Source organism: Emydura macquarii, unplaced genomic scaffold (genome assembly GCF_026122565.2).
Source record: "Emydura macquarii macquarii isolate MOO-44397 ecotype Brisbane River unplaced genomic scaffold, CSIRO-AGI_Emac_v2 contig_509, whole genome shotgun sequence".
Lineage (NCBI taxonomy): Eukaryota > Metazoa > Chordata > Testudines > Chelidae > Emydura > Emydura macquarii.
The window spans coordinates 452,991-480,476 of record NW_027130646.1 but is presented as its reverse complement, the minus strand read 5'-3'; the positions used below and the strand labels follow the sequence as shown (position 1 = coordinate 480,476).

Here is a 27,486-nt window from a genome sequence, read left to right as displayed (position 1 = left end):
TCCTAATCTTCTATGATTCTATTCTATGAAAGTCATGGTCTTTCGTCTTGTACGGAGTCATTAATAGCAGCTGCATGTGGTTACAACCAGCACTCTTTAAGAAAGCCATATTTTTATATATGCACTCTAACCTTATGATAAAAAAATATCCTGGTTTCCCTTCACCCTTGGATGAATTTTGGGGGAATGTTTTATTTATAATATTCTATATTAATGCACCTGCTTCACATAGAACACAGTGACAGAGAAAACCTCCATTCATGGATTGCTTCTAGTGTCTGAACTGGTCAAAGTCCTGTATTCAGCATGTGGGTTGTAGGGAGTTAGGCATGTGCCTCTTGCAATCATTCATAGTAAATGGAACACACATTCTGATTGTTTTAACGCAAATCTTTTCTTACTATTTTCTGAATAGGTAAAACAGAGTTAGCCAAACAGACAGCCAAGTACATGCACAAAGATGCCAAGAAGGTAATCCCTGTTATATTTGTATTTTCTCAATCAACTGGGCTTTAGATAACAGTGGGGTTTGTCCATCACTGATGCATGCTTCACTGCATGGTCCTTCTGCGCTGGGGAGCCAAACACACGTTGTCTATCCTGGATCATGGTGGCACTTTATTCAGCAGCTGAAAGGAAGCATCAGATTTGTCTTTGTGTATCAGGAAGGGAGGCTGTTGGTTTACAGCAAATTTTTTAAGAAAACAAAACAAAACTGTCTTCCTGCCTATGTTTTTAATAACACTTTAGATTAGTATAATTCAAAGAATTTAGCAAAAGCATTGTTTTCCTTGTCTATGAGGAAAAGTTCCAGAGGGGTAGTAGCCGTGTTACTCTGTATGAAGCAAAAACAACAAGAGTCCTATAGCACCTTAAAGACTAACAAATTTCTGCGGGCACAAGCTTTCTTGGGCTGCAACCCACTTCGTCAGATGCATGAAGACATCTTTAAGGTGCTACAGGACTCTCGTTGTTCTTGTTTATGGGGATACTGCTAATTTGAGCATCCTACGTTGTAGACAAATACATTTCTATGTCTTTGTCACTAATAAAACCTTAGACCAGTGGAAGTGAAAGAATTCTAAAAGTCCACTTTACTTGCCACTGTATTTGCTATTTGTTTATGTTTTTGCATTTCATTCAGGTTGGACAATGAAAATAAGTGACAACACTAGGTTCATAGTGCCGGAATGTTTGTGCTTCACACATTGCAAGGGATTGTTTATCTGTTTAAAAACAGCTATTTTCATTAGATTTTTTTTAAAAGCTATATTCTAGAAACATTTTTAGGTCATATAAAGCTTTAGAACATCTTTTTTTTTTTCTTTAACAAAATTGAGCCAAATTTTTAAAAATTAGGCTCCTAGCTTCATGTTTAAGCACCTGCCTAAATTTCAGAAGTCCCAGCTGCTCCCATTGAGGTCAGTGGAGATACACCAGTATAAAACTGGTGTGAGAGTCAGAAACAAGCCCTTTGCATATCACAGAGGAAAATGCAGAGATGCAGCATCAAGGTGCCCCGCAAGCTGGTGTTCGGTTAAGTATGTCTCTCCCAGAATTTCTCCAGTGTAGAAAAGACCAGATGAAGTTACACCTATTGAAAGAAGATCAAAAGTAAAACATGGCCATAAAAAAGCCTGTTCTGGTTTCTTTTCCTCATCCATCTGTAGCTGCCTTTTAAATATAATAACTTCCAGTTCCTGGAGCTCAGGCCCCTTACTCCTGGACTGCTGCACCTGGAATTGGTCAGTGCTTCAGCTAAACATCCAATAGAAGAGTCAGCCAAACATTGACTGTTGTGTTAATTCAATAGCATGCACAAATCAGAGTTTTACAGTTGATTAATCAGTTTGGCAGTCATTGCAGTAATTAGGCCTCTGTAGGGGGGTCATAAACTATATGGACAGTTATAGGGGATGCAGCTATTAGCAGGAACTGACTAAGAAGGAAAAATGTGTAATGGTTTCATTTTCATACTGACAGAAAGGTTATTATTTAATTACAAATGCTAATATCCTTATATGGCCTGCCTTAATCCATGCTGTACGTACAATGAACTCTCTGATGATTTGCTGACATAGAATGAGTAAGATCACAAATGGGCTGATTCAGAGAAAGGAGTTTAGAAATGTCTTAGGGCCTGGTGTGGATCTCGATCTCACCAGGCTAATTCTCTTGACTCGTCTGGGGACACTTCCGATTTACACAAGTGTAAATGAGATCAGGATCAGGCCTGGAAAGCCACATTTTCAACCGTGGCACTGATTTTGCTTACCTCTGCTTTTGCTGCCCAGTCTGAGACTGGCAAGGATCCACAGCTCCCACTGACATCAGTAGGGTTGTGGGTGCTCAGCTCTTGTGAAGATCAGGTCCAATATGTTTCAAGTTGGGCACTCCAAATCAAGGGCTGTTGGCCTTAGAGCGTTGGTTTGGGTAGCAGTGATGTCATCTGACTTGGCTGGTAATGTTAACTTAGAGTTGGTTGAAAATTTTTTGCCAGAACAGTGTTCCATCAAAAATTGCAATTTTACTGAAATCGAAACTCTTTGTGGGACTGTGCCAATTTTGACCAATTTTTTCAAAGGGAAAAAGTCTAAACATTATGTTTCAGTAGTGTCAAAATATTTGGGACTGACACAGCTACAAGAGCACTGTATGCTTGTTTTGATAGTGTCATTTTGACTCATAGTATCAGAGAAGATGAGGGTTGGAAGAGACCTCAGGAGTTTATCTAGTCCAACCCCCTGCTCAAAGCAGGACCAATCCCAGCTAAATCATTTTGTTTTGACTTTATAGTATAATTAAAACAACCCTATTGACAGAAAATGTTTTTATGGTCCCAAATCAGAATTTTTAGGTTCTTCCCACCTTGTGGGAAATTTTGAAATTTCAGCTTTTTGTTCCAAATTGGAACAAATTTTTTTTGACATGTCAGCATTTTCCACAGAATTGAAATTCTGGTTCCTGACCCTATCTATAACAGCAGTGTCTTTCCTCATGTACAACTCCAGTTATGTTCTAGACTTGCGTTAAAAGCAAATCCTCCTGGGATATAATGAGCCGCCTAAGCTCCCAATACCTTGGGAGCTAAATCTAGCATCTTTTAGTTTTAGCCTCTGGAAGGGGAAAACTACAGCTGGGATTCAAAAGCTAGTGGGAATTCCCATTTACAACAAGCATTCTGTAGCTGTGTGTTTATACCTTTACCCTGTGTCAACTATTAGGGAACTATTTAGGTTTCCCTCTGTTTCCTCCCCACTCTTCTGTGTCTCTGAGTACATTATTGTGTCTCAGTGAATAGGGGATGTTAATAACAGTATATGTAGATTGTGCTCCTACTTCATTTGAGTGAGTGATTGATTTTTGTAACCATATCACTATTCTGAGGTGGATTTTCCTACACATTGTCTCTCCACAAAGAAATATCCAACTTGACATACATCTCTAGATGCTCTTCTGTTCCACCTTCGACCACTGTCCCTAATAATATGTCCTTTGCTAATAAGATGGTCGATATAGATGAGTAGAAGGTATAGTCAGCTAGCTTCTTATAGGCATAGTGGAACCAGTGGGTTTCAGGAGGGGCGATAAATGCTACTAAGTTGCCAACCGGTAATACTTGCTTTGTATTAAGCATAAGGCCTTTGTCTAAGCTAGTATCCAAGGTTCTCTAGCACCCACAGTACACTCGCAGTGGCTCTCCAGCTGATATAATTATGGGATGAGTCATGTATGTCACACAGAATGTGGGTCACAGAGGTACAAGCTGTGACTAGAAGAAATGTCTTTGGAGATCTGGTTGGTTGTCAGGTACTCCCACCCCTGCTATCATTGCTAGGAAAGTTCAAGCTTTCCTTTTCATAGCAATATGAACTAAGTTATAGCTGCGAGCATGAGAAATTCATTTTCTTCAATGAACCCACAGCCCTTTCAGACATAAAAGGAGGTTTGTGTAGCAACCTATAAATTCTGTAACAATATTATCTCAATGCTGTGATCATCCAAGGACTTAACTTACCTTGACTTTATGATTTTTTTTTTTTTTTACAAGGTAGCTATTACGTTCTCCTGTTGATTTATTTCTAAGCAGTTGAACAGTAATAATGGCCATTTTATGTAGCAAATGGAAAGTTGGTGTTTTGGTCCCATTTTCATCCCCGTCACTATAGTGATGAGCAGGTCATCTTAACTGAACTCATTCAAAACAATGGTAGCGAGATTTGGGGCCTTTCTTCTTGAAAAACCCTGGATTTATTTCCACCTTCTTTTTTCAGAATCAGCCTTAACCTTTTGCAATAGGTTTAACTGAGCATTTCATTGACAGACATCTTGGGGAGCAAACAAACAAGCACTCCAGCATGTCGGTGCCCCTCCGGCGCCCCACTGGTTCCAAAGATGCTTTTTAAATGCATAACATTTGTTAGAGCATTAATCAAAAGTAATGTTGCTTGCTTATTTCTGTTGCAGGGTTTCATTAGACTGGACATGTCAGAGTTCCAGGAAAGGCACGAGGTTAGTAAATGGTCTGTCTGTATTCCCAAGGACTGAAATTTTAGTTTAATCAGTAATTTAAACAAATCATGTCAATTGCATCTCTCTTCCCTCCATCTGCCATCATTGCCCTGTGAGGTGCTGACTGCCTCCTCAACTCCCATTGAAGGCAACAAGTACCTCACAGGTCTTGTGCCCTAACATGGGATCTAATCCTGGGAGTGAAATCAGTGGGAGCTGTGAGTGCTCAGTGTCACTCAGGATTAGGCCCCTGGTCTCCAAGGACTAGGAAGAGAAATGTTGCAAGGAGAATAGCAAAGGCAGATACTCAGGGATGTCAGGTAATTATTAGAATAACAGCCAAAGCACTAGAGTTTAAAGTGCCAAGGCAGATTAGAAGTAGAGGCCAAGGCAAAGGAAACACTTGATGATAATCTGCATCTCATATTATTGCCTCTGGACATGGTACAAGTGGCCTCAGTTGCAAGAAGGGAATAGCTGTGCTCAGGAATAAATCCTGTCCAAGTGTAAGTGATTGGCTGTATTGTAAGTAACCCACCACTACGTCAGGAGAGCCAGTGGGGATACTGTGTGTCCTCTGAAAGGTTCGTGCATCCATAGGAAAGAAAAGAAAGTGAATAAAAGGAGGAGGAGACCTTAACAGACTTTTAGTATATAAATGATGCAACATTCTTAGCAAACCTGTGTAGCATTTTGGACAAATACTATTTCCACCATTTGGAAGAGAAGCAGAACAGCGGGGCTAATGATGGATCCCAGAGACTCAGGATATATCTCCACAGCAAAATCTGTGCACAGGCTAGTTTGAACCCAGCTAGTGTGGATAACAGTAACAGTGAAAACAGTGCACCATGGGCTTCAGAGCAGAATAGCAAGCCAAAATAAGTACTCAGGGTCCAGGCCGGCCTTGTACTATCCTCACTGAAGACAGAGTAATCTTCACTGCTGTTGTTACCCATGCTAGCTGGATTCAAGCTAGCTTGGGTGGGCTACTCCATGCCAAGCTGTTGCTGTGTAGACATACTCTGTGTACCCCAGTGCAGGATTTTAGAAATGAAAGTCTTTAAAAAGCATGGAGTTGAATGGAGAGAATGTCTCTCTCTGAGAGAAGCTCTGCTAAGAAGGTATTTAAAGCTGTAACAAATAGAGCAGAAAATCCGATAGCACTAAAGATTTCAGACTGGAAAGAGGTAATCTGTAAAGGCTGTACAGAAGTAATTTAAAGAAGAGACCCATACCAGAAGCAGAACAGGATGGTTCAGAGGCCACTTCCTTAAACAATGTGCAAGGAGGAAGGAAAATGAGGAGGGTCTTGTTAGCTCAAACTCAGGAAGATGGTCTCTGAGTCAAGAGAGGGACTATGACGTTTGAGAGTACAGACAAGAAACATACGTTTCTTTCAGGGGAAAATCCTAGAAACAGCCCGTCTGTTGATTGGTCCAAAGTTTAAAGGAAACGCTCCAAGTTGGGAGTGTCGGTTTTGGGCATTAACAGGGTGTGTGTGTATGTGTGTGCTCACATGTTGTGCTCAGAGTGGAGAAAGGACTCAGCTTGTTCAGTGACCTTGGTCAAATCGCTTAGCCCCTTCTGTGCCTGTGTTTACTAGACTGTGCCAAGGGATAATAATTAATAATAACACTGACCTACCTTAGAGGACAGTTGTGAATCTCAGTGTGATTGCCAAGCATATTGAGATCCGTAGAAGGAAGGGGCTAAAAGAGGGCTAGGATACTATTATTTACTATAAACCATTGGAGAGGATACAGAGAGAGAATAGAAAAGAATGCTCAGAGACCATTTGATAGATGACTGCCAAAGGGTAGTGTGGTATGTATGCTCTATGCAGTAGCAGTAAATAAATAAATGGCAGTGTTGATGACAGAGACAGAACAAAAAGGAATCGAGAATCAGAAATAGCAATATGCAAAGTATAAAATATCATACACTGGCAAGGGTGACAGAGATTACAGCGTAAAGGGAAGAAATAAGGAAAACAGAAGCAGAGAAGTGCAAAGGAAGATAAAATAAATTTGTCAGGCAAACAAGGACCAAGAGGTCAGTGCTGGAGACAACAGCACGAAGGAACAGCGTGGGGAATCCGACACTGCTGAGGGGGTTGCTAAAACAGTTGGAATGAATGAACTGCCTTCAGCCAAATTCTGCCCACCAAGTGGAAGCCTTTCACATCTGGGATAGAATGTAGCACTCTCAAAAGAGGATGGGGGCAAATGCCAGAAGCAGATGTGGATTTCTCAGGAAGAGGAGAAGGAAGTAAGGATTTCAGCTCTGTGCATAATACTTTACCAGTGGCAAAAAGTGGTCACCAGCCGTTGTACGAAGGAAGTACTAGGGCAATAGAGCTGCCAGTTCAAAGGATGGACCTAAGATGGCTTTTTTCCTCTCTCAAATTTCCTGTATTGCCATGGAAAGATAGGAATACTGAAAAGGAACTACAACTGGTAAATGCAGTTATATCAGGTGACAACATGGGCACATGAACATAAGGACACAACCGTTATTCTCCAGCACAAAGTTAGTTTGCAATAGATTTATCATAATGCTGGGCTGTTTCATTGTTCCAGATCAAGAAGTTATGAATTCTCTCTTTCTTAAGCTAAATAATTTAAGGATTTGTTTTTCTGTTCAAATATTCCATCTTGGCCCCTATTAACTGACTGCAACCAAACCTTATTAGGACGTTGCAAGTTAAAAAGCCAGGATTTCCAGAAGTGACTGGTGATTTGGGGAGCCCAGTTTCCGACACCATAAAGGACCCTGATTTTCAAAAAGTGCTGAGCATCTGTCCTAAAACTCAGACTCCTTTAATGTGTCTGAATTTGCGCACCTGAAATTACTAGGTGCTTTTAAAAATCTTGGCCAAGATAGCTGTATTTTGATGAGCAACCTGAAGTGGTGGCTAAATGGTATTCTACTAGCATCACAGGAATACTGACGTTGGTTACTGAAGTAGAAAAGGCAGATATTTTTGTTATGATTTTTTCAGTTTATTTTGTTCCTAGAATTCCTTTATGTTTTTCCTGTGCTCCATTGGTTCCCCCAATTGAGAGAGAGGAGAGGCTCCATCTTTCCCGTCCTCCTGAGACTTCTTCACATCCTTAGCCAACCTAAAATCCCTGCTTCCTCTCCACACTTTAGATCTTCCACTGAAGCAGCTAGCTGTCCAATTTTTCTTCGAGTGCTGTCCCTCTGGATGCTCCACTGCAGGTGTTGGTGCATCCCGGTGCCGTCAGTTGGAGATTTCCAACAGCACTGCCCGCCCAAGTCACGCATGTGCAATGGCTGTCTCGTGGTGCTGTTGGCACTTCAACCAGCATGCGCATGACCCAACCCCCTCAGTTCCTTCTCAACCATCCCTGGCCTGAGACAGACCTCCGCAGCAGTGTTGCTGGCAGACCTAGAAAAATACTTTATATTAGTTATAGACATAATTTAACATTAGTAGTTTAGTCAGAATAAGTTAGTTTTAGAAGTAACGTAGTAGATACTTAGTTAGTTTAAAAAATGTATATATATTTTTCTCTTTTCTAAATAGTTTCCCTTCTACGAAGGAGAAACTATTCAATAATGCCTGGTTCTCCAGGCTTTAAAAGATGTGAATCCCATCGAGATGCGATATCCGTCTCAGATGGCCGCTCTCTATGTATCAGGTGACTGAGGGAAGGGCACGTTGCACATAAATGCATACAATGGACTAACTTAGAGGCTAGAGAAAGGCGAGATAGAGACCTCTGCCTTAAGCTCATATTAATGGAAAAATCCCTCAGACCTACCATCAGCCCAGGACATAAAACCACAGGAAAAAGGAAAATGACAAGGCTCAGTCCTCCACAAAATTGAGAAAAAGAGCCCACCTCGCCAGATAGAGACACACCAAAAAAGAAGCGGTGTCTGGCCAGGTCACTACCCTCGGTGCCGACCTCCATATGGGTGAGCACTTCGATGCTCCAGGCACCATCTGTACCTGGACCTCAGTCAAGTCCCAACGGAAAGCAACAGAGCTGAGACGCAAGTCCAACTCCACCTCCACAGCACCATCAACTCTGGCGAAAATGGCACCAAGACCTGCTATGATGCCTGTGCCCCCACCATTGGCACCAACAGCACCGGCACCAATGGAAACAACACCAAGCAAATCAGGGCGAAAAACAGCAGCACCACCTACCGTGCCGACTGAGTCAACCGCACCAACACCGATGGTACGGAGACAACAACAGTGGTTTGAAGCGGAGGACAGAACCGTACCCTCCGTGCCACATTCACTGCTATTGGCACCGACGTTTCATCAGAATACATGGCACCAAAGCTTCCACTATCACCCACTGCTACACCAATCTCAAGCGATGAGGAAGACGACCTGCAGGAAGGTGACTTTTCTCCACACCACTCCTCCCCATGAGACGTGTATCAACACCGAGCACAAAGTTGAGATCCCAATTCAACAGATTTATGCAGAAATGGTTCAAACAACCATGGATGTGCCCACAAATGCAGTTCCCCATGCAATGGCCTCCATAGGACTCATGGGCTGCATACAGGACTCAACACAGCAGTCCTGTAATGCCACCCCATGGTGAACTAAGATCACCACCACCATCACCCAGGCTTGAACCATCCGAAACACAGGAAGACCCATTAGAGGAACCAGACAAAAGGATAGAACAGGACACGACACCACTTTACATCTATATCACCCACCCAGCCTCCCTCCACATCCCTCTTCAGGGAACCTTTTCACGAGAACCTCCTGCAACAAGAGGTACACCATCTCCTACAATTAGGTGCAGTGGAGCATGTCCCACCACAATACAGGAGAAGGGGATTCTACTCCCACTATTTCTTAACACAGAAAAAAAGCAGAGGTTTGAGGTCCATTCTGGATCTCAGAAAGCTGCACAGGTTTGTTCGAGTCCAAAAGTTCAAGATGGTCACGTTAGCCATGATAATCCCATCACTAGAACAAGGGGACTGGTTCTCAGCCCTTGACCTGCAAGACGTGTACTTCCACATCACAATACATCCAGCTCACAGACAATTCCTTCCATTCACAATGGGAACAGAACAGAACTATCAATACAGGGTACTACAGTTCTGCCTCTCCACTGCACCATGGGTTTTCTCCAAGACCCTTACAGTCATGGTGGTGGACTTATTCAGGCAAGGGATAATAATAATCTCATATCTCGACGACTGCCTACTGAGAAGCCCAACACGATCAGAGGCATTACACAATACCCAGAGGACCATCCGTCTCTTTCTAAGTCTAGGGTTGCAAATAAACTAGCAGAAGACAACACTAATTCCGTACAACAACTGGAGTTCCTAAGGGCACACCTCAGCTCCGTAGAGGCCAAAGTGTCACTATTAATGCAGAGATTTCACACATTAACAAATCTCATTTTGGTTGCTATGTTCAGCCCATATATCGTAACGTGTACCTGCCTTCAGCTGTTGGGTCATATGGCAGCCACTACCTTCATAATACAACATGCACGGTTACACATGCGTTGCCTACAAGGATGGCCGCATTCAGTCTATACACCAAACAGTCTCAACAGTCGTCTGATAATACCCACCAAAGTGAAGGATTCGCTATGCTGGTGGACAGAACCAGAAAACATCTGCAATGGAATACCATTCCAACAGGAACAACCACCAGCAATGATTATGACAGATGCCTTTTTAATCGAGCGCAGTGCCCATATACAACACCGCCCCATCCAGAGACAATGGGCTTCTACAGAAACTCAACTGCACATCGATCTGCTCAAGTTACGGGCAATTCACAATGCATGCTTATGCTTGCTTCTGCTGATATCAAACAGAACAGTACGAGTGATGACTGACATCATCACTTTCACGTTCTACATAAATCGACAGGGTGGGGTTCGATCCCACTCCCCTGTGTACAGAAGCCATGAGACAGTGGAACAGATGCATAGAGTACAACATAAACATCTCCGCCTCATACCTCCGCAGCTCTCTGAACACGATGGCGGACATACTGAGCAGAATGAGAACTAAATGACACAATTCTACAATCCGCATTCCAACAATGGGAAGTCCCATCCATAGACCTATTCGCAACAACAAAGAACCAGAAATGTCTACATTTTTACTCAAGAGCGGGGTTAGGACTGTAATCCCAAGGGGTCGCCTTCCTTCCCATTACTGTCATGAGTAGTACACAAGATACGCCATGACAGGGCCTCAGTCAGACTGATTGCCCCAGTGTGGCCCAGGCAACCAAGGTACTCCCACCTGATGAGGATGTCGATCTGCACTCCACAACAGCTTCCTCTTCGGAGGATCTTCTGTCTCAAAACAGAATCTGGACAGGCTCCACCTGAAGGCTTGGTTTCTACATGGTTCCACCAAGATGAACTGAATTGTTCAGAACAGGTTAAACAGGTATTACTCAACAGCAGAAAAGCAACCACGCATAAAACCTACCCTCAAAAATGGAAAAGATTCTACCTGTGGTGCCAGTCAAAACATGCAAATGCACTTTCAGCATCCCTCCCACTAGTTTTGGACTACATATTAGAACTGAAAACCTTGGGATTCTCCATGAGCTCCATTAAGATACACCTTGCAGCCATCAACACGTTCCATCACAAAATTGAAGGGGGTGTCACTATTTACACATCCCCTTACCAAAGGTTTCCTTACTGGGTTACAAAACACATACCCGGAGGTCCATGATCCCACACCAACATGGGACTTAAACTTGGTATTAAAATCTCTCACAGGACCACCATTCAAACCGTTGGCTACATGCTCATTACTACACCTATTGATGAAAGTAGCATTCTTACTATCATTTCGGCAAGAAGGGTAGGCGAAATAGGAGCCCTCATGACCCCCACCCTCCATACACCATGTTCTATAAGGATAAAATTATACTGAGACCTCACCTTAAATTGCTACCGAAAGTAACATCATCCTTTCATGGAAACCAATTGATCCATCTCCCTACATTCTGCCCCAGACCATGTGGGAATGAATAGGAGGCCAGGTGGCACACATTAGACGTCAGAAGAGTGATGGCATTCTATTTAGACCGAACCAAACCATTCTGTAAACCTGCAAGACTATTCAGGTCTATGACAGAATGATCCCAGGACTCCACAATATCCACACAGACTCTCCAAATGGATCTCTAATTGCATCCACCTAAGCTATGAACAAAACAAAATAAAACCACCATCAAGGATTAGAACGCACTCTACTAAGTCGATGGTGACTTCCGTTGCCTTCCTGAACAGTGTGCCACTTACGGACATTTATAGAGCTGCAACCTGGGCTTCTGAACATACATTCATAAAACATTCTGCAATTACACAGCGCTCAGGCCCTGACACACTGCTAGTGTTAACATCAGTTATTTGAACACTCACATAGGGGCACTGCGCTACAGTCACCTGAGGTGGAGCACCCACAGGCACAGCCCTCGAAGAAGAAGAGAAGGTAACTCACCCTATGCAGTAACTGAGGTTCTTCGAGATGTATGTCCCTGTGGATGGTCCACTACCTTCTCTCCTGCCCTCTACTTCGGAGTTTGTAGCTAGAACTCTACGTCAGAAGGACCTGAGGGGGTCAGGTCGTGCATGTTGTGGTTGAAGCACCAGCAGCACCACGAGACAGACACTGCACATGCACAACACTGATGTGCATTGCTGCTGGAAATCTCCAATTGATAGTGCCGGAATGCACTCACACCTGAAGTGGAGCACCCACCGGGACACACATCTCGAAGAACCTCAGTTACAGCGCAGGGTGAGTAACCTTCTCATTTCTCAACTGTCCTGCTCTTGAAGTGTTTTAAAAGTTATTAAAGGAGGTCTTTGGTGGCCAGGTAGATGGCCATTAAAGATCCCCGGTGCTTTTTGAGAAGAGTAGGAATTAACTGGTGTCACCTGGCTACGATCTGTCTGTTTAAAAAGACCATTCAGGGTTTAACTATAAGGCCATTTAGTTCTTAGCAAGCTGAGATATAAATCTACAGCGCATCAGCCTACCGCATACTAACTGGCTAGGTTGACTCTGCTACTGCGCATTAAAAGTTCCGTGGGGCACTTTGAGCTACTGCGGTTTCAAACAGCAGTAGGTCAATGTACACTACAGAACTTTTAGTGCGCAGTATCAGGGTCCACATGGCCAAAAAGTGCATGGCAAGCTAGAGCACTGTAGAGTTACACCCCAGTTTACCGCACACCAGCTGACCATGTAGACGTTTCTTCAGATTTGAATGTCCAGAGCTGTGAGTGAGCTATTACTGTGAGTGTGTTTAATGCACAGAAGTCACTGTGCTACATCTATCTAACTCATTGCTTGTCCGGGTGCTTTTAGAGTACTTGGAGAATGAAAGATGCCACAGTGTATATATAACTTAATTCTTGTGCAAAAAAAAAAAAAGCAATCATTAGCTGCTATATAATCGAAGGAGCTCCTTCCAAAGCATTCACAAATGATCTCTTACATGTCTTGTTTCCAATCACTTCTTCTTAGGTTGCCAAATTTATTGGCTCTCCACCAGGCTACGTTGGCCATGAAGAAGGTGGGCAGCTAACCAAGAAGCTAAAACAGTGCCCCAATGCTGTGGTCCTCTTTGACGAGGTTGACAAAGCCCATCCAGATGTTCTCACCATTATGCTGCAGCTATTTGATGAAGTAAGTCTGGGTCTCAGTGTCAGAATATGGCCATATGCAATATGGCAGTGATTGATACAAGGGGCTGACTGTTACAGCTGGCATCTGGGTGTCTTAGTCTAGGCAACTAAAATCACTAGTCACTTCTGAAAATTTGGGCTAGCAAATAACCCCCGTCTTTCTATTCCAAGAACATAAGAATGGCCACACTGAGTTAGACCAATGGTCTATCTAGACCTGTCTCCTGTCTTCTGACAGTGGCCAATGCCAGGTGCTTCAAAGGGCATGAACAGAACAGGTCAATTATTAAGTGATCCATCCCTGTCTTTCAGTCCCAACATCTGACAGACAAAGGCATAGGTCGTAGGGACACCCAGAGTATAGTGTTGCATTCTTGACCATCTTGGCCAATAGCCATTGAAGGACCCTATCCTCCATGAACTTATCTAATTATTTTTTTAATCCAGTTATACTTCTGGCCTTCACAACATCCCCTGGCAACGAGTTCGACAAGTTAACAGTGGGTTAAGTGAAGAAGTACTTCCTTATGTTTCTTTTAAATCTGCTACCTATTAATTTCATTGGGTGACCCCTGGTTCTCGTGTTATGTGAAGGGGTAAATAACACTTCCTTATCCACTTCCTTCACACAAGTCATGATTTTATAGACTTCTATCATATCTCCCTTACTTTTCCCTTTTCCACGCTGAATAGTTCCAGTCCTTTTAATCTCTCCTCATATGGAAGCTGTTGCTTACCCTTAATCACTTTGTTGCCCTTGCCTGTACCTTTCACAATTCTAATATATCTTTCTTTGAGATGAGGCAGCCAGATCTGTATGTAGTATTCAAGATGTGGATGTACCATGGATTTATAAAGAGGCAATATGATCCTTCCTGTCTTACTGTCTATCCCTTTCCTAACGATTCCCAACATTCTGTTAGCTTTTGTGACTGCTGCTGCACATCGAGTGGATGTTTTCAGAGAACTAGCCACACTGACTCCAAGGTCTCTTTCTTAAGTGATAACAGCTAACTTAGACCCCATCATTTTGTATGTAGAGTTGGGATTACGTTTCCAATGTGCATTCCTTTGCATTTATCAATGTTGAATTTCATCTACCATTTTGTTGCCCAGTCACCCAGTTTAGTGAGCTCCCCTGTGTAATTCTTCGCAGTCTGCTGTGGACTTAACTATCTTGAGTAATTGTGTATCATCTGCAAACTGTGTTACCTCACTGTTTACCCCCCTTTTACAGATCTTTTATGAGACAAATTAGGAAAGAGCTTATTACAAGGTCACTATAGGCCCAGAACATAACTATCTAGTACGACAAACTGCTGTCTTATGTATTGTACCAAGCTGTCTTTCATGTACCACACTTGCCTTTCCAAAGACTTAACCTGGGAAACAGCACAGTGCAGAGGTCTCGTGGTCTTCTAGATTACACCTCCAGTTACAGGAAAAGATTATTTTCATGGGTGATCAGAAATTAAGAAGAATGCTACTGCACAGATTGTACTAAGCAGTTGAGCAGGATAATGAATGATTATAATATCTGGCTAGATCTTGCCAAGAAAGGGAGCTGCCATGAGATAAGAGATCAATACTAAAATGCAGAAGAAGGTACACAGTCCATTGCAGAAAACACAAAGCGTGAAATAGACGCCATCTTCGTTTTTACTATGCAGACGCTGAGCAGTTAGGCTGTTCCCCTTTAACATACATAACACCTCTCTCTAGCAAGCCCAAATTAATATATCCCACACTATGGACTGAAAGGGGACTTGGGAGCCTGTTGAGTCTGACCTAGCTACTTATCTAGTAGATAACTCCATCAATATCGTATGTTATTTCTTATTAAATACTTGTCTACTTTCTAATTCAGCCTGGTTATGGTTATGATTTCTCAGACTCTCTCTGATAGCATGTCCTACGGCTTTACTCCCTACACATGCACGCTAATCTGGCCCTAGCAATATGGAGAGAGGATATTGGCAGGAATCACAGACTCAGGAGTCCTGATTGCCTGGCATGTTTACTGTTTGCTCTGCAAGGGAAATCTCTACTCATTGTCTGTCTTTGGAAGTTATGGCTGCACCTGTATAAACTGATGGAGGACAGAGATAAATGCCCTGTGTCTCAGTGAGTCAGCTTAGTGCCTAGAGATGGAGCTGTACAAGCGTTCTACGTGCTCCTGCATGGTAGATTGAGTGCGCAACTTATTGCGGAAGGGTTTTGAAGACCCAGTCTGTCCTCAGAAGCAAACAAACTCCATATTCCCCCCTTTTTTTTCTTTTAAGGATTAATAACACCATTTTTTCTTGCATAGATCATCACGGCAGCAGCTAAATGTGAAATCAATTCCTGCACCACACTGCCTGACAGGGGCAATAACCTAAATGTTAATATCAAGCACCCAGCAAGGATTTGTGTCATTGTGCTGGGTGTCTGCTGTTGTATACATAGTGGGAGGTGGGGGGGAAACTGCCTTGGGACCTCATTCTTTTTTCTCTTTTTGTTATTACTAAAGAAAATTAGTATTTTTGAAAGGTTCCTATTATTATTCCTATTATTATAGGAGGAACAATAATACAGAGGAGATCGGTGTTCACAGTGGTGGCCATCCCCCCCCGTGCAGGACACCAGCACCTGCTGCTATCCCCTCCGGTTAATACACTGCGTGAGATATTGGACAGTAGTTGCAGTTATGATCCCAGGTTTGATCTGTCTGCATGATCCCACACTACCATAGATTGCTCTTTATTGCGCAGTGCAGTTGTACTGTCAGTCTAACAACTCATTCCCTTAGTGTCCATAGACAGAGCAGGGTAACACACACACTCCTATCTAGAATGATGATGTTCATTTTCAGTTTTCTGTTGACGTTTTCCTAACCATCTGTGGCTTGTCCCCTCCTACAAAGGTATTTATTTTTTGGTTGCTTGTTATAACAATAATAATACTTTGCACTTCTAAATTGTGCCTTCCCCTGCTGATCTGAAAGCACTTTATAAACACGGGGTCCATTAACACTCTTCCTTTGACCCCCGAGAAGGGTTTAAGGGTACCTATGTTACCACCATAGCACAGAGAGATTTTTAAGTGACGTGCCCACAGTCACACAGGACACTAGCCCAGGCTTCCGTTAGGCAGTTTTAGAAATATCTCCCTCTTGGCAGGAAGGGTTTGGCACTCACATATTTGAAATGTGCCCCGTGCTTTTTGACCATCTCACTCAGTGTCATAGCAGAACAGCCCGGTTGATGCAGTTTTTGTTGTTTGTTGTCGTTGAAGGGCAGGCTGACGGATGGGAAGGGAAAGACCATTGACTGCAAGGATGCCATTTTCATCATGACCTCCAATGTGGCAAGTGATGAGATAGCCCAGCATGCCCTGCAGCTCAGACAAGAGGCCCTGGAAATGAGCAGGAACAGGATTGCCGAAAACCTAGGTACCAACCTCTACTATATACTCTACATCTAGTCTAAGAAACCTTCTTCATAAAATTGCCTCTGCACAGCCCCACGATGTGGAGTTATGTGCTTCACCTCATAAGCCACAGAGCCTTTACTGGTGGGAACCTTCCAACGCTGGTCGGTCATCCACCACCAGCTTCTACTACCTTAGCAACGTGGACCTTCCAGCTAGTTCCTTCTTCATCAAAGCTGGAAACTGGTAAATGTTGCCACCTCATTTCTACTTTAGCCATACGTCAGGCACCATATCCAAAGCCTCCAGGAGGCTTTTGATAAAATACCTGCTATGGTTTCTGCATCCTGTCATCCTCCAACGCTTCAGGTTATGTTGCCACCATGCTAAAGCCTTGGCTTCTCCATCACTGTCCAGGAGCCCTTTCTCAGCTATGAATGTGTTTTTGTTTTGCTTTTTGTCCCTACACTGTCTGAATGGTCATGTTGGGGGACTTTCTGTTTCAGTGTTGCTTTAACACTCAGGGAGGGCATCCTTTCTTCAAGGAGTCTTGGCCATTGCACGTGTTCCCCTACCTGAATGCGTTGAAAAGAGATCAGAATTCCTGCAGCTCCTTGTTATCAGGTTCTTGCTGGGCTTGACGCATTTGAGACCCCTGATTCCAGAGCCCCATGTGCCGTGGGATGTTAATGTCATATGGACAAAGCCTTTGAGCCACTCAGTACCCCTGAGCTCACGTTATGGAGAAAGTAATCTTCCTGGTGCAGCAACTTCAGCTCATTGAATGAATGTGCGTCAGACTGATCCCCCTCCTATCAGGTTCTGGAAAGGTGGATTCATCCCACCTTCCTTCCTAAGATGGTGATGGAATTCTACCTTCATGAACCAATTATCCTGCCAGTATTTTTTCCACAGCCACATGCTCATCCCATTGAGGTCCTTCTGCGCAAGCTCAACGTTAAAAGCTCCTGGAGCTTCTACCTGGAGCAGACTAAAGGTCTTAGAAAATCTGTCCAGTTGTTCGTTTCATTTGACACCAACTCAGTCGGCACTTCTGTCATTAAATAGGTGTCAGGTTCTTTCTCAGGTGAGCTCTGGGGCCTGCAGCTGGCCCATGCTGATGATCGTGCTATTTGAGGTAGAGCAGCGCTGGTTGTCAGCCTCAGGGATGCTTCAGTGCAGGACATGCAAGGCAGCCACATGATCTTGTGAAATTAGGACTGTAAGGAACCTCCTGAGTCACTGAGTCCAGCGTCTTGTCTGTTGCTCAGATTTGGCTTCTGGAGACGCGTCCTGGTTCATGTTCTCAATCAGCCTGTTATTGAAGGAAAGGTGACAACACAACCTCACCAACCTGACTCTTTCTTTTATGATGTCTATTATTTGAATTGGCCAGGTTTATAAAGTCTTTTTAGTTAAGGCTCCTTGTTAGTTAAGACTATGGCCATCTATGTCTCTTAATCACCTTGAGTGGAGAGGTATTTTACCCCTCCGTCCAACTTTCCTGGCCATTTGCCTTTCTTCTCAACACTGCCTGTCGCCGCGTCTTATCATTGTTTCTGTATGTTGAGACCTCCCCAGAGATTCCAAGGGCAGAAGGGATCACTGTGATCATCCAGTCTGACCGTCTGTAAATTATTCCAGTGGTTAATTACTCCCACCATTAAAAATGTATGCCTTATTTGTTTAACTTCAGTGTCCAGCCATTGAATCGTGTTAGACCTTTCTCTGCTAAATTGAAGAACCCCTATTAAATATTTGTTCCCCATGTAGATACTTACTGACTGTAATCAAGTCACTCCTTAACCTTCTCTTGGTTAAGCTAAATAGACTGAGTTCCTTGAATTTGTCACTATAAAGCATGTTTTCTAATCCATAATCATTCTTGTGGCTCTTCTCTGAACCCGCTCCAATTTATCAATATCCTTCTTGAATTGTGAACCCCAGAACTGGACACAGGGTTCCTCAAATTCCTTCCTTTCCAGGAGTGAGACTCTTGTACAGATGGTAACTTTAAAGAAGGGGAAATTACTGACCTGTAATTCTGCCACATGGCAGATATCATCTCAGAGGATTTCCCCTCACCAACCCACCCATCTCCCCTCTGAGACTGAGGACCCTGCTCTTGAGGGGGGTCAGACTTTATTTAGAATTTTTTCTTATATTACAGAAATTGTATTTGTTTGTCCATTTTTATAGTACAATTTCTAGTTGGCTTAGTTTTTGCGGCCTTCTTGCTTCCCAAACAATTCTTGATCTGGCCAGAAGGTTCTAGGGTCTGTGATGGTGATGTGTGACTGACAAGCACAGAACAGGGCCTTTTTCATTACCCTTCCTTGCCTCTGAGTGCCAAAAGCTTCGGAGCGAGAGAAATTCTATCTTGTCTCATGCCGAAAGTGTCAGACCCACAAGTGAGAATCCTGTGAGATGAGCTTCAAAGAAGCAAAATTACAGGTAAGTAGCTTTCCCTTATTGAACATGAGCATAGGGTGCTGAAATAGGGTGCATCTTTTACAAATTCAGATAAACCATATTTATAAGTAATCAGAGGAGCTGAGAATTCAAATGTACACCTTAGTCCTCTCCTGCTCCCAGTCTTTTGTTGTTGTTGTTGATATTTATTATCATGGCACCTAGAAACGCCAGTCACAGACCAGGCTCCTTTTGTGTCAAGCGCTGTGCAAACACAGAACAAAAAGACCGTCCCAAAGATCTGACAATCTGAGCATAAGACAAGAGACAACCAATGGATACAGACAGACTGACAGGGGAGTAAAAGGAGACAATGAAACAATATTGGTCTGCGTGATAGGTAGTGGTTTCAGCACACCAGCTGCCTGGTGACTGTCATCTTTAGTGCGGGCTGGTATTTAAGGGAGTAGTTGTTTATTCCCAGTGCTTACTATCTATGTGAGAAGATTCCTGGAGAAGCTGCTGCTTTTATCACACCTCTACAGCATCACTGCACATGGTTGTTCCAATGAGAACTTCACCTAACTAAGAAATCTAGTGGTAATGTCCTGAGAGTTTGTTCTGAGTGATCTGCTAAACCTCTGGCGTGGGACTACAACCCCACAACTCACAATTTCATGAAACCAAAAACTTTAATTCTTAGTGCTGGCCATATTTATTTCTCAGTTTCTCTTTCTGTCTCATCTTTTATCTTGAGTGGTAGGTGGCAGAGCTTCCTTTTTACAGAACCTTTGATCTTCAGTCAAAATAGGTAAAGAACAAGGCACATGTGCAACTGAACTTTCAAGAATAACATTTTAAAATGCCAAGTGCCGCCTTCTAAATGAGGATAGAATTGAATCTTAATTTCTGGGAGATTAGCACAGTTTACTGAGATCGCAGCAATGTCTGGCAAGCAAGAGCACTGGAAAATGTATTTTGGACTCTAAAGTCTGGCCACAGTAGATTTTCATCTGCCTTCCTGTGATTTGTTGAGTTCTCAGCTTTGAGAGGTGCTTGAATATTGTGATGGTGAGCTCCGTATAAACACATGGATAACTAGAAGAAAGAGCTGCTTCTGCAATATCTTTCCATCTGTCTATGAAAGCAGCAAGTGTTACACGTGAAGAAGCAGTGTGCGGAGAGGTTACCGCCTTTGCTCTGCTTTGTTCAACCTTCATCTTACACAGGATTTGTGCAGTGGAAGAACACCATAGAATCATAGAAGATGAGGGTTGGAAGGGACCTCAGGAGGTATCTAGTCCAGCCCCCTGCTCAAAGCAGGACCAACCATGACTAAATCATCCCAGCCAGGGCTTTGTCAAGCTGGGCCTTGAAAACCTCTAATCATGGAGATTCCACCACCTCCCTAAGAAACCATGCCAAATTCTTTGTTGGGCATTTAAAATCCCCCTTGTATCGCCTGCTGTAGGCTTATGTGTCACATTTTACTACCAAATGCATAAAAGTACAAAGTGGTCCCATGCCTGTATCTAAAGATCCTCCCACCTCACTCACCCTGATTCTCTCGCCATCACTGATCATCCTCTCCTACCCAATGAGTCCTCCACTGGGAAACCATCCATGCATCAACGCATTTGGGCTCTGTCATAGTAAGCAGGGAATATAGGGCCCTCATAGAGAACGCCTCCCATTTAAACTAGGATTCCATTAGCTCCAGCACCTCAGCTAACTTCAGCTGCCCTGTTATCACATTGGGAAAGAGGTGATCGCAAAGGGCCTGCACCATTTGGAGATTTGCAACTGAAAACCAACACGTTCAGTTGTCCCTGGACACTAACTGCAGAACAGTGCAGCTTTAGGGCCCTGTCTGCCACAGCTTTACGTGAATAACGGAGGTCAGTGGTACTACCCAGGTGGACAAGGCTTTCGGGATCTGGCTCTTCAATCGGATAAGATGAGATTTTTGAAAGAGCTCGCCATTGGCATGCGTTCAGAAATTCTCCCTGTAATGTCTTTCACGCAAGCAATAACTCAACAAACATGGCTGCATTAAATAATATAGTAAACTAATTGCAGAGGGAGAGCGAAATGAAGAGGCTCAGACAAGGGAGATGAGAGATTTTTCGGTCATAAACAGCTAATTGCTAAGTGCAAGTTTTGCTGTTTGCTAAAGAGATTTAAAAATGCAGGGCTCTGAAACTAGTGCATAGCATGTCTTCATGTCTGCCTGATAAGGTGTGACAGCCATAAATACAACAGCACTAGATGGCTGTGTACTTTATGTGTAATGTAATCAGCATCGGTCATGACATTTGATCCACAATCCATAGATAATCTATGGAGGCCAGGCCAGGTCCTTCGTTATCTAAGAGGTCTCCTTACAGAGATGAATTGAGAGCTGTCTGGGATGTGAGAGCGAGTACTGAGCAGGTACAAAGGGTCCCATGCAAATGAAGTATTATCAGTGACTGTAGTCTCCTCTGGTATATGCAGCTGCACGGAGGGGGTCCTTCGGTCCACGGGCTATGAGATCTCCATAGAGAAACGAGCAGAGCTACCCAGGGCAAAGTGAGGTCATTTGCTCTAGTATATTCAGCAGGCATGGGGGAGCCCGTGGAGCAGAAGGTCAGCAGGGGTGTAAGGAGGAAGCTTCCTCTCATGCCTGTACCCCACTAATTCTTTAACCTGTTTTTTCCTTGAGAAGCTGGTGGGCTTTGATCTCAAGTAACGGTAGGTGCCAGTTATTCCCAGAGGCAGCTGCAGTAAACCATGCTGTGTAGTACTTGTCCGTCCCCTGTGGCAGTGCAAAACCATGCTTCTGTGAGGACTTCCTGGGTCTCAATCTTCCGTTCCTGCCCAGGTCCTCCCTCCTGTGCAAAGCGCAGTGTTCTTTCGTTCCTCCAGGGAGCTGGGAGACATGAAGAACATCCTGTGCCCTGCCTCAGACATTTATACACTGTGTGACTTTGTCTCCTTTCAGACGACGTCCAGATGACTGACAAGATAACCATCTCTAAGCAATTCAAGGAAAATGTTATTCGCCCAATCTTAAAGGTACAGAGGGTTTGCTTTGTTGCTTATGTTCAGATATCCTAGATTTTATCCTTGGGCCGGTGTCGCTCTTTATTTTCGATCGCTGAAAAGTGTGCTAGGTGTGCAGTCTCTGCCTGGACAGCTTACCATCTAGCAGGTGGCATGGGAGAGGAAGGAGAAGGGTTACAATCATTTAGGATTCTCCACCATCCCAGCCCCGGCTTGGCCTCTCTCTGCTGCTGCACCAGAGCGAGGGGACCAGAAAAAGCCCGTTAGTTGGGTAGGAGAGAATTCCCCCAGTGCAGGCACTGCACAAGCCTGCCATAGCTATCTTGCTCAGCAGCTCCCAGTGCAGGGCCGCCAACAGTAGGAGGGGCTGGGGCTAAAGCATATAATGGCCTGGGGATTCTGGGGGGTGCTGCTGCCCATAGGCAGCTGAGGATGGGGTGGGCTGCCTAACTTATGTCATGGCTGCGCCAGTCCCCAGAACAGACAAGAATGATTTGTCTCATCTCTGCCAGTCTGTGGAACAAAAACACAAAAGTCCTTCCCTCCCCACGCCTCCCTGCCCCACTGGTAAATGTTCCTTCACGAGGCCCAGAGGAATGGATGGCAAGGCGCTGTGATTGTTCCTAGTTCCGCTGACTCCCTTCTTGTGGGCGTTGCAGAGGCAGAGTCTTAGTATGGAGGAGTGGGAGTGAAGGAGGGCTGGAGGCTTGGCCCACGGGTACAGAGCAGGCACTCCACGCACGGAGGGAGAAGACACAGGGGAAGGCACGGAGATGGCAAATGGGAGCATCAGGGATGGCATCGCTAGCAAAGGGGGAGATGTGATAAGAGACCAGGTCAGTGAAGTAAGCCAGGGTGGCCTTAAAGTTTAAACTTGATTCAGTGGATAAGGCGTACTCCTGCCCACTCCAGCTGGCCAACATTGCGTGGTTTTCTGCCCAGAGCTAAGACAAATAACCCCTGTCCTCACTCGTCAGGAAAACCCACTAGAGCAGCACTACCAACAACTGCCTTTAAACATACTGGAACGCTGGTGTGGGTCTGTTCCCAGGATGGACAAAGACAAATTGTGGAGCTGAGCCCTGCGCCCGGTGCCATGCAAAACAGCAGTGACGGTACCCTCAATCATACAGTGACACACACACATGTTCAGACACAGTCTGTCTCTCACGCACACAGACACGCAGCTCCCAGTGTGAAGGGGTTAACTCGTCAGGGGAGGCGCTGCTGCTGCCATAAGCAGTGAGTGTATGTGAGCAGGTTTATGGATGGCAGCAGAACTCCCAATTGAATTACAGCCCAGTATTCAATCACCAGCATAAGGGCCATGCACAGAATTGACATGTTCAGAAAATATATATATAAAAAACACATGTAATGTGTCAGAATGACAAATTCTGGAACTTAGCTTCTGTTCTTTTGCTATTAAGTTCCCTTAAGAAGTTTCTAAGGCAACTCTGCGTGCTGCTGGACTTGCACTTCCAACACAAACAAGGAGCTTTACCTTCACTGCAGATGGCACGCTCCCTGTGTAGACTTAGAATCAGATCAACCGAAGTAGCGTCTTGTCATAGACGTTAGAGATGAGACACTTATTAAGGCATCTAGTCCATTCCGATACTCCCAGACAGTCCAGGACTGTTCCCTAGAGTGTATTCTTCAGTGCTTCTGTCTAGCTTTAAATAGAGACCATTTTCCATAGCACCTAGCACACACTGGAAGTTTCACTGGCTGTAGGCAGATGCCCTGCCCTGTGCCATTAATAACAACGCTTCACAATAACCTGGTGCATTACATCTTCAGATCACTATACAAACCTGAATGAACCCTCACAACTCACACGTGAGATAGATCAATATTATTTAAAGCTGAAGAAAATGGGACCAGGGAGCTTTGGGTTAATATTTTTAAGGTTCCTTTAATTTAGGGTGCCTTGTGTTTTTCGGCACCCATCTTGAGACACTCAGAGCTTGAGGTTCAAAGCACCCACCGTTCTCGTTGACATCAGCTGGAGCTGTGGTGCAGGAGTCTCAGATCATTCCCTCCAAAATAGAGGCACCACAAATCAGTGGGCACTTCTGAAAAATTGGGCCTTCGTGATTTGCACAATGACACAAGTGAATGTCTGATCCGGACTTAGAACATGGGAGATTTCTGTGCAACTTCTAGACCTACTAATTCCTCACCTTAGCACCAAGCTTCAGTGCATGAGAATCTCTCCATAGCAGGGATCTGGCCGTGTGGATTTCTGGTGCGTGCACTTGGCACGATGGTTGCTAGCTGCAAATTGTGTTGTGTTAGGCAGTGTCGAGAACAGCCCGGAGGCAGGCGTGATCTCCTGGGGATCGCCTCTTGTGATGCTGGTGGCTAAGCAGAGTGTCCTGTAGCTTGGATTTCCAGCCTGCCGCTGCTGACCTTTGTCCTTTGTCGTCTGCAGGCTCACTTCCGAAGAGATGAATTTCTGGGAAGGATCAACGAGATTGTTTATTTTCTCCCCTTTTGTCACTCGGAGCTCATCCAGCTCGTCAGCAAGGAGCTGAGCTTTTGGGCCAAGAGGGTAAAACCGCAAACCATTGCCTCTCGTATTGCTTTGGGGTTCACTTTTCCTTCACGTCCACAGAGGGGGGATCCTAACCAGACTTTTGTCCTATAACCAACTTCTTGTGTCAAAGGGGCCTCGTTCACGGGCCTGACTCCTCTCTCTTCCACGCCATGTTGGAGCAGAGCAGCGTAGGTTCCCTAAAGCATCGGGTGCTTCCTGGATCTTTGCTAGAGTCATGTGCTGCTCCACTTGCACATGGAACTGAGTTGCAAAGGCTTGTGGGGATGAGTGGGCAGCCAGCTGGGAGCGTGGGTGTGGAATATGAGAGCAGGGGGACCTGGAACGTGACCTTATACACCCGTGTGGCTCAGGACCCTCCAAGCCAGGCAGATGCCCGTGACCTTCAGTTTCCGTTTTGTCTCATCAGAGCTTCGGCTGGGTGGTAACCTCAGTATCCATCCATGCCGATGGTCCCTGCTCAGCGTGGCCTTGGTCTCCAGATAATTACGTCACAGAGCAGGAGAGCAGCTGGGGCCAACCAGGAAGCTGGTAACTTGCTGTCCTTTTCTCATCCTGCAGGCCAAAGTGAGACACAACATCACTTTGCAATGGGACAGGGAGGTTATGGATGTACTGGCAGATGGCTACAATTTGCACTATGGCGCCCGGTCTATTAAACACGAGGTAAGGCATGAGGGCAAGATGTGCTGCCTTCCCTATCCAGCCGCATTCTGCACCCAGCTGCTCAGGCTTCCCCTTGTACGTCAGCCACGCATGTTACAGGCGATCTGCTTTGCTGAGGCTGGAGAGAGTCAATAAACTTTTCGCTGGGATTATTGGTTGCACCCTTCTATGAGGAGAAGCTCCCTGAGTGACCATGAGTCTGAGGGAGAGAAGATAGTGACTAATATGTTTTGAAGGCACACTCACAGACACACACACACACACACACTCACAGACACACACACACACCCCTCGCTCTGTCTTGTATTTGTTTTTAATCTGGCACCAGTTAAAGTCAGAAAAAGATTAGTTTATTGAAGGGTTCCATGTATAAGTGGGTCAGAATCAGCCGACGCCATTTGGTGCTCTGTGCGTGTACTGCATTCACCCAGAAAAACAGTGCTTGTTCACGTCCCCCAACTTCAGCACCGGGAGCGCTGGTTGGCCCTGATCCTAGGAGTTAGAGATGGGAGAGACCCATTAGAGGTCATCTGCTGTGTCCTCTGCAGGCGCCAGGTTGTTTCCTACTAGGCTAATCTAAAAGGGTGGGAGGTTTTCTAATGGCAGGTATGTTGCTTCCCACAGGTGGAGCGTCGTGTTGTGAACCAGTTAGCTGCCGCCTACGAGCAGGACCTTCTGCCGAGAGGCTGCACCTTGCGAATCACGGTGGACGATTCAGACAAACAGCTGCTGAAAACGAAGGACAGCTCCTCCCTCGAGGAGGAGGAGAGGAAGGCCCCGACGCTGCGGCTGGAGATAGTCGAGAAAGGCAGCAAAAACCGAAAACTGGACATCCAGGCTCCCCTGAACCCTGACGAAATGTCCTTTATCTTATAGCCATAGGGAATACCTGGCACACCACGCTCAGCTAACACGGCTGATGGCTGCACGTTTCGGGTTGTACCGATCATCAATAAAATAACTCCGAGACATGGAATTTGGAAAATGGCCCATCAGTGAATCAGGACAATGGTGGGACCCTGGACTGGAGGGTGGGGTGGTAGAGGGCAGCACTCGTGGCTTTGTTATTGACTCTCTTAGGCAGGAAGACTGCAGGCTTTGTCTGCATTGAGTCAGGGTCGGACACGTCCATCTCCACGGCAGGCTAAAAGTCTAGCTATTGTCCCAGGGATACACTGTGTTGCCAGTCAGTTTACCTGAAGGAGTTGGAGGGGTAGGTATATTGCAGTGTGGAAACTCTTTGAGTCAGAGGAAGCACGTAGGGGGTTTCAAGGAGGAAGTTAAGACAGATTCCAAGTCAGACCAGCGGTAGTGGGTAAGAATTTCTAGCGCGAACAGGGGTGTATGTACAGCCAGCACTTGCAGCTAAAACGAGCCTTGTCAGATGCTTAGCTGTGTGACAGCCTGGTTTTCAGAGTCACCGTGTACCCCCCAGCCCCATGGGCTTCAGCCAGATCCTTTAATTTATTTCAATAAATTCAAAACCGGCATATGGTGTTCTGCTTCCTAACAAGGGACTGGTAGGAAGGAAATGGGGATTTCCCCTTCCGTATGAACTGCAGCAAGTGGTGTGATGGAGGACTCTAAGGTAACTTATCTGTCTGTGAAACCCCTCCATTGCCTGCTTTCAAATGAGAACCATGAATAACAGAGACGAGCTTCCGTCTTTCAGTCCTGGCCTTGTGAGATCATGGCGTAAACCCAATCGTTGAATGCTGATGCTGTTCCTCACGCTTCCCTTTCTCTGATGCTGGCTAGATTGTCTCTGCTCTGCAGGTCCGCTTTCTGGAAAATATTAAATATCTCAGGGTTAACCTAAACGTCTTAGCTGTCTGCCATGTCAGAGCTCAGAGCAAAGTTCCCTGAGCCAGACAAATTGAAAGATGCATTGTCTGTTACAAGTAAAAATTAGATTTGTTCCCTGAGCGATTGTAAGGTCCTCCCTCTGCAGAAGGTTTAACTCGTTAGAGATGTCACCATTCCCACAGCATTCCTGCACGAACTGAACCATTTGTGTGCCGGATGTCCCGCTCTGCAAACCTCACAGACTCTCAGCTCTGTGCGTTCAAATCAGTGCAGTCATTTTGTTTGGTGTCTATAGCATTAGCCCCATTGAACAATTCACAAAGGTGACTTAATGCTTGCTTCAGAGAAGTGAAACTGTCATGTATGCTAAAAGATCCTGTTGCA

The 27,486-nt window shown here is 44.8% G+C and overlaps 1 protein-coding gene across 2 annotated transcripts in view; it reads left to right on the top strand.

The window, feature by feature from the left end:
- CLPB (ClpB family mitochondrial disaggregase) overlaps positions 1–26,650 on the top strand; it is a 131,678-nt gene extending 105,028 nt beyond the window's left edge. For both annotated transcript variants that reach the window (XM_067539081.1, XM_067539080.1), the window contains exons 9-16: positions 416–471; positions 4,468–4,512; positions 13,042–13,203; positions 16,479–16,635; positions 22,009–22,082; positions 24,508–24,627; positions 25,192–25,296; positions 25,921–26,650. In XM_067539081.1, coding sequence (XP_067395182.1) covers positions 416–471; positions 4,468–4,512; positions 13,042–13,203; positions 16,479–16,635; positions 22,009–22,082; positions 24,508–24,627; positions 25,192–25,296; positions 25,921–26,172 — 971 coding nt within the window. In that variant the 3' untranslated portion in view covers positions 26,173–26,650. The remainder of the gene's footprint in view (positions 1–415; positions 472–4,467; positions 4,513–13,041; positions 13,204–16,478; positions 16,636–22,008; positions 22,083–24,507; positions 24,628–25,191; positions 25,297–25,920) is intronic.
- Positions 26,651–27,486: the final 836 nt, after the last annotated feature.